Consider the following 14,352-nt stretch of genomic DNA (forward strand, 5'->3'; position numbering starts at 1 on the left):
TTGGAAGTGTCCACCATAGTGGCGGAAACAAATTTTTTGGGTTGTGGACAAAAAATTTGGGGCCATGAACAAATTTTGGGGCGGGGCTATTGGAGTGTCTACATTATAGTGGACACTATTAGAGCATCAACTATGGGACCGCCCCGCCTATAGCCCCGGCGGGGGTGGTCCCGGGGCGGTTTATAGTGGGGGACGTGTCCGCCCCCGGGGCGGACAACGGACAGGCTATGGGAAGGCAAGGATGCGTCGGGCCGTCCGTTCGCCGCGCCTATAGGTAGGGGTGGCAAATCGTGCGTGTCGGGTCGTTATCGTGTCGACACGATAACGACACGAACACGATAACAGCAAACACGAACACGACCCGTTAAGAAAACCTCAAACACGAACACGAACACGACACGAAATCCTCAGACACGAACACGACACGAACACGACACGAACCCATTAACGACACGAACCAATTCGGGTCAACACGACACGATAACAACACGTACACGAGATGACACGATAACGACTCGATAACAACACGACCTGATAACGGTTAAACCTATTAAAAATGAAAATAATAAGAATTAATAATATTAAAATATTATTTGTTAACGGATAACACGAACACGACACGAACACGTATTGTTAACGGATAACACGAACACGACACGAACACGACACGAACACGACACGAAATTTTCGTGTCCTTAACGGGTCGACCCGATAAGGACACGAACCCAATAAGCTCTGACCCAAACCCATTATTTTCGTGCCGGTTCGTGTCGTGTTATCGTGTCGTGTCAAAATTGCCAGCCCTACCTATAGGCGTGCCGGCCATAGTGACCGGCGATCGGCGCGCCGACGGTCAACTCGTAAATTTTTTTTTATTTTTTTTATTACTTACCTCTATAAATACCACTCTCCACCCCCTATTTTCATCATTTTCACAAAATCCCTCCATTCAATCTCTACACTTTCACTCTCTACAAAATGCACGGTGGAGACGACGAATCACCCGGCTCGCAAGAATCGGGCTATGACGGCGATCCTTCACAGCCGTCGGCCGGCTATCCTTCACAACCATCGGGGTATGGCGGATATCCTTCTCAGCCGACGGGATATGGCGGGTCTCCAGCTCAGCCGTGGATGTGGAGTCAATCTCCCCCGCTGTGGGCATCTAGCCCAAACCTACTTCCATCTCAGTCGTGGAGGTCTTCTCCAACGCCTGCACCTATTCAGCGAGGGAGGAGGAGGAGGAGGAGGAGGAGAAGAAGAAGAAGAAGAAGACGAGGAAGCCGACTTCGACACCGAGTAAAAAGTGGCGGAGTTTTTAGTTGTAGTTTATTTTAAATATTCGTTGTATAATTTTACCCTTTTGCAATTCAACGAATATTTGGGTTAAATTACCTCGTTTTCCAATTATTTACATTGCGATGATTTTATTATACTTTATTGAAACAAAAAATATTTTAAATGAAAATTGATTATAAAATTTGGGGCTATTGGAAGTGTCCACTATAGTGGCGGAAACAAAATTTGGGGCTATGGACAAAAAACTGGGGCTATGGACAAAAACTGGAGCGGGGCTATTGAGGTGTCCGTCTTATAGTGGACACCCTTAGAGCATCTCCAATGGCGCCGTCGTCACCGGCACCCCGATTTTTCGCGGACGCCGGTGCTGACGCCGAACCATTGCGAGCGGCGTCGGCGAAATCGGCGTCAAAATCGGCTTGCCCACGTCGATTCTTGGGCTGACGCCGATTCTCACGCCGATCCTCACGGCGCCATTGTAGGCCCCCGGATCGGCGTCACACCGGCGTCAGATTTTATTTTTTTTAATTTTCGAAATACTATATATACGCGCTTTGGACATCATTTTCATTCACACCACTTGTTTTAAACGAGTACTCTCTCTATCTTAATTCTGTACAAGATCAACAACCGAGAAATGGAGAACACCAACGAAGGTACTCCAGTGACGACCGAGTCTCAGACTCCCCCGACTCCCGGGGGAGGGTCTCAGACTCGTAAATTTTAAATTCCCGGGGAGGGGTCTCAGACTCGTAAATTTTAAATTTAATAGTATTATTCAATTTTCTTGTATTTGTCTCGTAAATTAAATTTTATATGTTGCTACGATTGTAAATTAAATTATATAATTGTTATTAGTGATGTGGATAGGCTATGGGAGGGCTATTGCATGTCCAGTTGCATGTTCAGATGATGTGACAGGAGGATTTTAGTGCTGATGATGTGACAGTGGCAAGACTATGAGAGGGCTATTGCATGTCCAGAACCACTGGAGATGCTCTTAGAGAATCATAAGAGATACCACTGGTAGATTCTGTAACGAACAAGCTTACAAAGCTCAAACTCTCAAAAACTGCGACAAAGTACAGTTATCATAAATCCAACCCCCACAACCATAAAGAAAATAAAAAATCTACATCCCAATATTCTGTTATCCTTAATCTTCATCACCACTCATTCCCATTTCCCACCCCCTTCCCATAAAATGCCCTCCATTGCTTTAACTAGAACAGCGCCGCCAAGACCGCCGTGCGTCAGCCTCTCCTCTTCCACCTCTCCATCCGCCTCCGTCGCAGCTCTTAGAAAAAGACCCAATTTTTGCTTCTCTCTATTGGGTTTCAAGCCGAAACGCTTCCATTTTCTGAAGCCATGTTCTTCACTAAGAGAAACCAAGAAATCACAGCAGCAAACACTCCCCAAGACTCCCAACACAGCTCCACAGAGCCTTAGGAGATCTTAAATTTCAACCCCAGGAGCGAGAATGATGAGAATAGGGACGGCGATGCGGCGGAGGAGGATGGCGGGCAGCGGAGACGACGCTGGCGCGATTAAAGGCACAATCTTGGCGGGACTTCTGCTTGTGGGCGTCGTTGGTGGATTTGGGGTTGTTGGGTATGTGTACAGAGAGCAGATCAATGCTTTCTTGACCCAGTTTTCTGGCTTCATGGAAGGTGGGATTGTCGAGTCTTGTTTGTTGTTTTCATAATTAGTAGTAATTGGTTTGTAGGCTCAAGATTGGATCTTTTGCTTGATATCTGGGGTGGGCAGAGAAATCTCAGCTCGAAGGGCTGCTGTAGAAATAAATCGTGAACAAATTTGGGGAAAATGAGGCTTTCTTGATTTAATACATGCTTATGAAAAATGGGATTTGTCTGAAGATGGCATTGATGCATGCTAACTGGTTTCGTGTGGTGGAGGTTTGATAGATCATTGTTAACATTAGTTTGAGATGAGCATTGTGATTTAGTATTGGAATTTTTTGCTTTATGGGAGAGCAATCTCAGCCCTAATGGCTGTTGTAGAAAGAAACCGTTGACGAGTTTGGGGGAAATTGAGGTTTTCTTGATTTGACATATGCTTGTGAATAGCGAGATGTGTTTGAAGATGGCAATGATGCATGTGATTGGAAGTTTGATCATTGTTGTGATTAGTTTGAGATGAGCATTGTGATTCAGTATTGGAATGGGGATTACTTCAGATGGCCCTAAGTTAGATTCTTCACATTTAAATATACGAGGTTCAGAAATCAGAATACAAGAATTTGAATTTCAGATTGCAATTTTCATGTTATGCTCATTATTTACCAAATCAATATATTTCAATTACTTCTTGTAGTTGTTAAATTTATGTGGCCTACTGTATTTGAATAATGACTAAGGGGTATTATTCCAATCCCATTAGTTTCATCTAGTTTTGTAGAAAATTGTGTTTATCAATTGTAAGGTACTTGTGTAGAATTAGCTATTGTTTGCTATAACTGACACTCTTCCATTCAAACTCTAGTTTCGTATACGGGCTATATGATCAGTTTCGTCTTTGAAAATCTTGAATAAATCCACTCTATTGTTACCCCTCATCTGTTTGTTTAAAAAACGATGTATTTGGTTCTAATGTGTTGTTGTTTACTATTACAGGTTACGGTGCAGCTGGATATGCCCTTTTCGTTGCAGTTTATGCCGGGTTAGAAGTAAGAAACCAGATATCATGTTGAGCAAATTTGTTGCTTCTAACTACTTCAATGTTCGTTTCTTATGTTATCTTCATCTGCAAATACTGGCATCAAATCTTGATATATGTTATGGATGACTTTATTTGTTTGTTCGACTCTTGGAACCATCAGTTCCTGCACATGAATCAGTATCTGAAATTCAGAATGAATTGATGCAAGTTATTATTTCTGTGGTGGTAGATACTTGCAATACCAGCCATTCCATTGACTATGTCCGCCGGTCCTTCTTTCGGCACGTTACTGGGACCATTATCGTCTCTATTAGTGGCACAGTGAGTTTCAAATAGCTTGGATAGATAGAAAGGGTAATGCTGCAAACTGAGTATTAAGCCGTCTTACTTACATTTCAGGTGGCAGCCAGCGTTGCATTCCTAATTGCCAGATATTTTGCTCGTGAACGGATTCTAAAGCTAGTCAAAGGAAACAAGAAATTTCTTGCAATTGACAAAGCTATTGGGGAAAACGGTTTTAAGGTTGTTACTCTTCTCCGTTTGAGTCCGCTGCTTCCATTCTCTCTCGGAAATTACCTCTATGGACTTACAGCAGTCAAGTTCGTTCCATATGTCTTAGCAAGGTCAGCTCCTTCTTTTTCTTTTTCATGGACTTGTTTATGCTGTCGAAACTAATGCATTTCTTGGAAGTGAATGGGAAATGGCTCATAACTACGTACAATGAGTGTGATAATTGATAACGGATATTGTGTGTTCGACACATTATACATATTCTTGTCCTATTTGACATTAAGTGAGAACGTACATTAGACCGAAACTTACATTAGCTAAGCTGCAATAATCTTCTAAGTAATTTAGTGATGTGAATATTGCTGATTAACTGAGAAATTATTGTAGATGAAATCAAACCTTAGCATGTTTGGGTCTATTATGAAGAATATAGCTTCTTCGACTTTTTCTTTAGCAGGCGGCATGTGATTTAAGTACAGTAACCTTTAACTATGTCTTGGCGCGAAGTCCTGTTCTTGCAGTTGGTTAGGTATGCTCCCTGGAACATGGGCGTACGTGAGTGCTGGCGCGTTTGGTCGAGCAATACTTGTGAGTCTCTAACCTTAAGGGCGTTTATCTCTTTAATTTTTGTATCTCAGATGTGAAGTTTGCTCGTGTTTTCCCAATCCAAGATTTTGGGATTCTGCTCCTATTTTTTACTGACAAGGATAGAATCATACTGCAAACTATTTATCAACTATCTCCTAAAAATGTTGGAGTTGAAGATGGATTAATTTCTTCGTGCTTGTTCACGAGCTAACGACCCGACTTTTTGCTTGTCCAGCAAGAGGAGTCTGGGGTAGGAGGGTTAAGTGGAGGGAATGGTCAGCTGTGGACACTTGGGATCGGGCTATTAGTGACAGCGTTCACAGCAACGTATGTAACACGACTGGCCAAGGTAACCCTACTAAATTGTGGTCTATGGCTCAAGATCTGGATCCAAACACTACCAAAATTACAAATACGCCATTATACGAGCATGATTGACTCGGATAAGAGTGCTCTCTGATGGATCCCGACACGTCTGATACATGTGTTTGTGTTGTCATGCAGGATGCCGTGAAAGATATCGAGTAAAGAAGCATCAAAGTATTGATAGATGAACTGTAAATTGGGTACTAATTCATAAAAAAAAATGATGTACCACTCTCTCTATATATCTTCTCTTAAATAAGGGAGATAGATAAACTGTTCTGCCCTATGACTGTGTATCATCATTTTTCCACATTACCTTTTTATTAGCATGAGGAGTCTTGGATGAGATTCACCTCAAGATTCGAAAATCAAATTCAATCAGATTATATATTTATTTAGTGCCTATTTGGTAGCAATCATATGATACCTATATGCACCATAAGTTAACATGGTTGATCCTAGATAGTGTAACAAGCAATGGTGTTTGGTGGAGTAAGATAGAATTCAAATAATGTGTGAAATGACTTTTATATCCTTGTGATTTTTTTTGGTGCTAAAGAGGGCCGTAGCCCTTTAAATTAAATTACGAATGTCTAACAAATCTTGAGAAAGAAACACCAATAACATTTGCTAAAAACAATTTAACTACCTCTCTAGGTGGGAATTGAAATGAAAGAAAATCTACATGTAAACTAAGACTATCTTTAGCGAACCAGTCAACTACCTAATTCTTTTTCCCTTGGTATGTATTTGATGTTGGCATGTTGCACTCCCAGTCTAATTGCATCATCCTATGTATCACATGGATTAAGTCTCTTGTGGATTGTGGTTAATGATTTAGCTCCTAAATTAACACTTAATTAATTAAGCATATATATACTTAATTAAGTTGTAATTCATAATTTTATTGGCATATTTAATAATATAATTTAAATTGTGATTTTATTAGCATCTTTAATACTAATTTATTGAAAAAGTAGTAATTGTTACTTCGTTGGTTTGGATGTGAATTTTTAAAGGTTTTTTTTAACCAATTTAGCTAATTAGTAATGAATAATAAATACTTAAATAATGGAGTAATTACTAATTGAAAATCTACCCAAATATAAAACCTTTACTTTTACACCAACTTCTTATTTTTTTTGGGCTTCAAGTTTTCATCAATCGTCTCCATTTAGCTTTGATGATAGGTACTCTCTCCCTCCCAATCCTCTCTCATCGGCTCCACGATCCGGACTGTTTTTTTTTTCTATGAACCATTTTGTCAAAAAATTGTAAATATGACACATGATAAAATGTAGTGCCATGAAAGATTTATAGGTCGGTACCAAACCAAAATTATTTGAATGGATGGCTTCATAATCTATAGTAATATCTGCCACTCAAGCATCTCCTTTGTGGATGCATTTGATTCTTTCTTAATTTGCTCATGATTATACCTAAAAAGTATAAATAGTGGTCATCCTATTGGCACGGAGTTGAGAATATATACATGGCATTTTTTTGCCCAACCCAAACCTAACAACATAATAAAAGATTTATATTGAAAGTAATATTAATTAAGTGGAAGAAGACGGACAAACTAATTGATTTATGCAAACAAACACATCACTCATTTTACAAACATCTGTACGATCTCACTTTACAACACAACTATACATGACTCATTCTATATATGATTGTATGAGAATATAAAATACAAATACTAGATTGTAACAGAAGATTTCGAACGTGCAATGTAGTCCTCGCTATCAAATTGAAGTATATACCATGATTGATGGGAATAAAAGAGACATGAGGGAAGGACCATTAAAACCACACATATCCATGTGATAACATGTGAGCCATAGCCCAATATTTAATTTTCTCACAGCATGTATATATATAACTTCAACACCAATGTGCTAGATTTGAAAGCTGGTTTGTGGTCCTCTCCTCTCTACCAAATTCATATTGGATGAACTTTCTTTATATATAGACATTACATCAATTTTAGGATCTTTTTGTGATCACATCCTCTGTGTCCATGTCATGTGCTATTAGGATTGATTTTGATCTTGTTTTTATTCCATGCTGATAAGTTTTCGACAATCCTGATAAACTCAACAGGTTTTGTTACGGGACAACTCATGATGTTCATATCGATCTATTATGGAAGGCACACAATTCATAATGAATTTTCGGAGTGTTGTTAACTACATATGAGGAAGTGTAGATTAATCATAGCTAGTGTAATCAATACATTTTTTGTTGCTCGCCAAGTTATTAATAGTAAAATATAAAATCGCCTCTGTATTGAAGCTTATGGTATTAATATGAAAAGTAAAATGAAATACATATCATCTATTGATGTGATGCATGTCAACATGAAAAAAAAAGAGTTCTTGAAACTTGAGGTATAAAAATCAATGCACAAATAATCACCACCAATGTATATCCACATAGAAAAGTTCACGATGACAAGCCTTATTCACTTTGATCAAAGAGTAACAATCACAAAATTCCTCTCCTAACCCCCCTTCACGTGTGGGGCATGTGATGTAAGTGGTCACAACAATCTACACACATATATTTTCCAAACATTTATTGCATATGTGGTCTAGCTATAATAATAAAATTAATAATAATGCATGAGAATATTGTTCTCCCACTCCCAGATTCTCCAATATATATGAACTTTTGAAGAGAAAGAAATTGAAAAAGCCCACAATCAAGCAATAGATTCTCCTATATTAAAAAGAATGTAAGAAACATCCATATTGTTCGTGTACCAAACATAAAATTGTAATGGGTCCCACGATATCTATCTAGGTTTTATTACACAAAACCCTATCAACATTACACATCTTTTTCATTCCAATATCCAAATTATCTCTCTTTCCCTCTCCCTCATCACACATATAAATACTCTTCCAATCCTCCACTTCAAAACATCACAATTTACTTCAACTTCTCCAAACACCATAATTTTTATTTCCAACCATATAAGTTGAGACATGGCTGGCATCTGGGTTTTCAAGAACAACGGGGTTATGCAGCTCGTAGAGAACCCTGGGGCCGATTGCGCTGAGAGTAAGGGCGTCTCCAAGCGGAAGGTGCTGGTGCACCTTCCAACTGGGCAGGTGGTATCCTCGTACAAATCCCTCGACCAAATTCTTCGAAATTTGGGGTGGGAGAGGTACTACGGCGGTGACCCCGACCTCTATCAGTTCCACAAACACTCCTCCATCGACCTCATCTCTCTCCCCAAAGATTTCAACAAGTTCAGCTCCGTTTACATGTACGACATCGTTGTCAAGAACCCTAATCTCTTTCATGTCAGGGACATGTAGCTTCCATTCTTCCTAGGTTTTCAGATTCTCTCAGAAAAATGTTTTTTTTTCCTTTTTTTTGTGGGTTTCGTGGTTTGGTGTGATGGGTAGAATTATGTAGCTTCGTAAAGAACAATTATTTGATCTTGAAGTGTGCTTTCTAGGATAGATAGAAGTTTGAAATGATCATAATTTGTAATTGTTTCATCAAATCGACACCACTTGTTGGATTTCGACTTCCGGTTATTTTAGTTAGATGGAATCGTATTATGTTTCTTATGTGTAACGAATTTTGAAAATCATATACTACTATTAAAATAAATAAATAAATAACATTATTTAAAAAAACACAATATAAATTTATTATTATATATGCGAGACGTCAAGGTCTAAGATTCAAATCTAATCGCTCACCTACTCTTGATTTGTAAAAAGTAACATCCGTCATTTATTCACTTGATATAACATAAATACATAGTGAAGGACTATCCCCTCTAAATCCGTTATACGTACGAAAATTGTTGAGCAACGAATTTTCTTGTCGACCACACCAATATTACATGCATAAGCAAAATTTCTAATTAATATAATTGATTTTGTGTATCAGTTCTTACTAAAACAAAATCATCATTATATTTTATGACATCACAAATGTATTCCTAATGTTAATTTAATTTTATATTTTATTGAAAGACAAAGTGTCATAAATATTGACCCCCACATTTTACTCTATAATTAATGTTTCAATGTACAATAATTGTTAGGTCCTAATAATATATTTAAGCATGCTCCATGCAAAAACAAAAAAAGATCCCACATACGATATTACAAGGTACAAACAGTGAAACAACCTATGACATACATTAAGATACGAAGCATAACCCTTTACGATGCATACAATATTTTCTATCATTAAAACTTTTTTTTAATGAATAAATTATAGAATATCATCCGAACTTATTGTTTACATCATACTCTCGGGCATACCCGAAGGAAAACATCAACAACTAGCCAAAAGGAGACTAAGCATGCCAAAATAACATGGGCAAGCCCATGGAAGATACATAAGAAAAAACAAAATCGATGCATGCAAAGAGAGCCCCGTCTTGAGACACCCAGTGTGGGCGGGCCTCGTTAAAACCCCTTGGGAATAATTGAAGAAAACCCCATGGGAAAAATTTCCCAATGGAAAAAAGAGTACCATGATGAGTGACTCAAGACGTGCTAAAATTCCACTACCACCTGAAAAACAATCACCATTATCATCTATGTGGGAGGTGGAAAACAACTTGATCGTGGATAAACGTGCTCAGATCAAGGAAGCCGCCTACATATATTGCCATTTTGTACCCTAAAATATGCAAAAATACCATAATGTAATGATTCGGTAAATTTATTTCGATCTCTGAAAGATGAACTATTTTGTAAAAAACTATATTTTTAAAAAATTTAAAAATATGACACGTGGTAGAATTCTAACGTTCCATCTCATCATTTTGAGTGCCAAAAAATTTAGCTCATGTCATATTTTAATTATTTTTTTGAAACATTGGGGTTTTTTTTGCATCTTGCGATTTCAAAAGTCAAAACATTTTTACAATTCACTCCAACTATCGAACAATAAAAAGAAGACCTAGATATATATTGATTGGATTGCAAACTATTGATAAAGAATAGAGTTTATTTATCTGAATTATCTTATAGTAATCTCATGTTTTATTTCATCCCTATCTCTATCTTTATGTAGGAGGGAAGTTTCCATTTGAATGCCTACAAAAAAAATGCTTCTTTAGGCTAAAGCTAATGAGAAAGGGAATTGATCACCTTTTTTTGCGGTACTTCTCTAATACCAATAACTTCATGCCTATTGCATAATCACTTATTTTTTATTTCATTAATTAATAGCTCTAAGTAGTGGAAGTTTTCCTGTGAATCCCCTACCAAAAAAGAATGCCTCTTTCGGCTTTAGCTATAATTTTTTTAGTACTACAATATATACTTGATGCCGATAACATAAAATACTAGAAATCTTTAACAGCATCAGATTCCTATACAAAAAAGCAATTAAGAAGTTTACCAAGAAAGATTTATAGGTTGGCTTCATCACTCTTACCAATCCTAACGACCAATTGCCAAGATCCAAGTTCTAGGCACGCGGCGCACGTGACACACTGCACATGGCCATGTGGCTTGGGTCCGCGGCCTCGGTGGTGCGGGCGGGCGGGCGGCGGCGCGCGTTTAGGTTCTACTGTCCATTTTAATTAGTCCACTATAATATATTACATGTACATAATAATTTAGCCTATTGAATATTTCATCCGTCCCTGAAAATTTGTCACTTATTTCCATTTTTGTCTGTCCCTAAAAATTTATCATCTTTTACTTTTACCATTTTTGGTAATGGACCTCACATTCCACTGACTCATTTACACTCACATTTTATTATAAAACTAATATATAAAAATAGGACGCATATGTCACTAACTTTTTCAACTCGCTTTCTATTACATTTTTAAAAACTCGTGCTAGATCAAATTGTGACAAATTGTTAGGAACTAAGGGAGTACATGTTTCAGGAGGCTCTCGCCACCAATGTGAGATAATTAATCAATTGATTTTTCTCATAGCTCTATTTTTATGATTAACTTTAATCCATTATTTTTTACTCAACCGAAATCAATTTAGAGAAAAATGAATATACAACGATCATATAATCTGAACGTAGATCGATCCTATATCATTTAATTTCACAAATTAAATGTTCCTTCACATGTACGACCCGGTCAAAACCCTTTGACTGGTCACGATTCCAACATGAGCGCATACCTACTGATTTACTTAAATGTCTCTTATTTCTTTCTTTTTCCTTAATTTGAAGCCGCGATTATTTTAGTTGAAGGGAGTGACTATAACTTATTATTATATAATTATGATTATCTAAAAATAATATATTTAATCTTTAAACATAATCTTTCGAACGAAATGCCCCTTAATTCACTTATTCTATGATTGATTGATGGGAATTAAAGAGACATGTTTGTAACAAAAGTTGGTTGTTGTTCAAACAAGGCATATATATGGATGAGGGAAGGACCATTAAAACCACACATCTCCATGTGATGACATGTGAGCCATAGGCCTGTATTTAATTTTCCCACAACATAGATAACTTAAGCACCAACGTGATAGATTTGAAAGCTGGTTTGTGGTCCTCTCGTAAAACATATCGGATGAACATTAATTCTGTTATATTGATGGCATCAATTTAATTTTAAGATCATTTTTTAGTTCACATCTTGTATATCCATGTCATATGCTATCTAGTAGGCCAAATTTGTCTTTATTCTATGACTGGTAAGTTATCGACACTTCTGATAAACTCGACTGGTTTTTACTATGGGACAACGCATGATGTTCATATCTATTTATTATGAAAGGTATGGATCAAGTTAGGATTAAGAACTCTCTAATGAGTACAAGTGTGGGAGGCACACGATTTGTATTGTATTTGGGATAAACATATCACACATGTTTGTGTGTTGCTAACTACTCCCTCCCTTCTGTCTTAATAGATGCTTTTAATTTTCTGCACTCGTTTTGAAAAATTAATAATAATAAATAGTTAAATGCAGAAATAGTAAAGTAAGAGAGAATAATGTATAGAAGATTAACATGAAACATAGGGAGTATATATGATCAGAAAGTGTAGATTAAACGTAGGTAGTGTCTTCAAACACGTTTTAGTGGATCAGTACATTCGTTGTTACTAGCCAAGTATGTTGAATATCATAAAATAAAAAATAATAACATCCTATAGTACTGAAGCTCATGAGATTAATATAAAAAGTAAATTTTTAATATACATTATCTATGGTAGTGATGTATGTCCACAAAATAAATTGAGTTCACACATGACTAGTCTTGTTTCACTTTGATCAAAGAGTAACAATCACAAAAATTCCTCCCTTAACCCCCCTTCACGTGTGGGACATGTGATGTAAGTGGTCACCCCAATATATATATATAATAATAATTAATACACATATTTTCCAAACATAATGCGTGCGAATATTGTACCCCCACTCCTTAGATTCTCCAATATGAACTTATAAAGAGAAAGAAAAATGAAAAAGCCTAAAATCGAACCATAGATTCTCCTAAAAAATAAGAATAGAAGAAACATCTATACATAAAAATGTAATGGATCCCACAATATCTATATATGTTTTATTATACAAAACCCTATCAACATTACACATCTTTTTCATTCCACCATCAAAATTAACCCACCCCCTCTTCTTCATCGCACATATAAATACCCTTCCAACCCTTCACTTCAATTCATCACAACTTACTTCAACTTCTCCAAACACCTTAATTTTTATTTCCCAGCACCTAAGTTGAGACATGGCTGGCGTCTGGATTTTCAAGAACAACGGGGTTATGCAGCTCGTGGAGAATCCCGGGTCCGACTATGCTGAGGGTAAGCGTGGTGCCTCCAAGCAGAAGGTGTTGGTGCACCTACCGTCTGGGCAAGTGGTGTCCTCGTACAAATTTCTCGACCAAATTCTTCGGAATTTGGGGTGGGAGAGGTACTATGGTGGCGACCCCGACCTCTACCAGTTCCACAAACACTCCTCCATCGACCTCATTTCTCTCCCCAAAGACTTCAACAAGTTCAGCTCCGTTTATATGTACGACATCGTTGTCAAGAACCCTAATCTCTTTCATGTCAAAGACATGTAGTAAGTTTGCTGTGATGGCTTGATTTATACAGCTTTGTAAAGTGATTTCGAAATTTCGTTTTTTTTCCTTAATTTCTACTATGGAGTTTGTAATGTTCATAATTTTTCTTTATTTTATCAAATCGACAGTTCTTGTTGGACTTTGGCTTCACATTAGTTAGATGAAATCGTGTAATTTTTCTTTTGTGGTGTATGTATAAACTGTGAAATTTGAAAAATATGTTAATATAAATCAATATCATTATTGTTTTAAAAAATTAATATTCCATACATTTATTTTACTGTATAGTATGAAATTTATATAAAAAATTTACATTTGCTCACTTGCTAAATTATTAAAATAAAAATAAAATAAGTAAAGTTGTAGTACGTGACTTTTTTAATTAATATAATTAATTTTGTTTATTCTTACCAAAACAAGCTCATCGTATGTTTCATGATATCACAAATCTATTCTTCATGTTAATTACTCCCTTAATCTCACTCTAAGTGGAACATTTCTGTTCCAGCACGGAATTTTATAGAGTGTTGTTTTGTGAATTAAATGGAAAGAATAAAGTAAGAGAGAGTGAAAAATTAGATAGAATGATATTTCTATTTATAAAAATGTGTCATTTAGAGTGAGACAACCCAAAAAGAAAAATAGTTCACCTGAAGTGGAACAGAGTGAGTATATTTTAAAATTGTATTGAAAAAAATAGTGGCATAGATTTATTGACCCCCGCATTTTACTCCATCATTAATGTTTCCACGTACAATAATTGGTAGGTCATATTTTGATTTTGCATTTTCCATGCAGCAACAAAAAAGGGGCGATATATTATTACAACGTACAAACCTATGACAAATTAGGG

The 14,352-nt window shown here is 36.8% G+C and overlaps 2 protein-coding genes and 1 pseudogene across 2 annotated transcripts; all 3 read left to right on the top strand.

Moving 5' to 3' along the window:
• Positions 1–2,367: 2,367 nt before the first annotated feature.
• Positions 2,368–5,845, top strand: LOC121779426 (annotated as a pseudogene).
• Positions 5,846–8,267: 2,422 nt separating this feature from the next.
• Positions 8,268–8,983, top strand: LOC121779429 (flowering-promoting factor 1-like). The gene has a single exon (XM_042176761.1). The coding sequence runs from the start codon at positions 8,439–8,441 to the stop codon at positions 8,772–8,774; it is 336 nt and encodes a 111-aa protein (XP_042032695.1). The 5' UTR covers positions 8,268–8,438; the 3' UTR covers positions 8,775–8,983.
• A 4,036-nt stretch (positions 8,984–13,019) lies between these two features.
• On the top strand, positions 13,020–13,739 carry LOC121779428 (flowering-promoting factor 1-like). The gene has a single exon (XM_042176760.1). It carries the CDS (start codon positions 13,161–13,163, stop codon positions 13,497–13,499), a length of 339 nt encoding a protein of 112 aa, XP_042032694.1. The 5' UTR covers positions 13,020–13,160; the 3' UTR covers positions 13,500–13,739.
• The last annotated feature ends 613 nt before the right edge of the window (positions 13,740–14,352 follow it).

The sequence above is a fragment of the Salvia splendens genome, chromosome 19 (assembly GCF_004379255.2).
Source record: "Salvia splendens isolate huo1 chromosome 19, SspV2, whole genome shotgun sequence".
NCBI classification, from domain to species: Eukaryota; Viridiplantae; Streptophyta; class Magnoliopsida; order Lamiales; family Lamiaceae; genus Salvia; species Salvia splendens.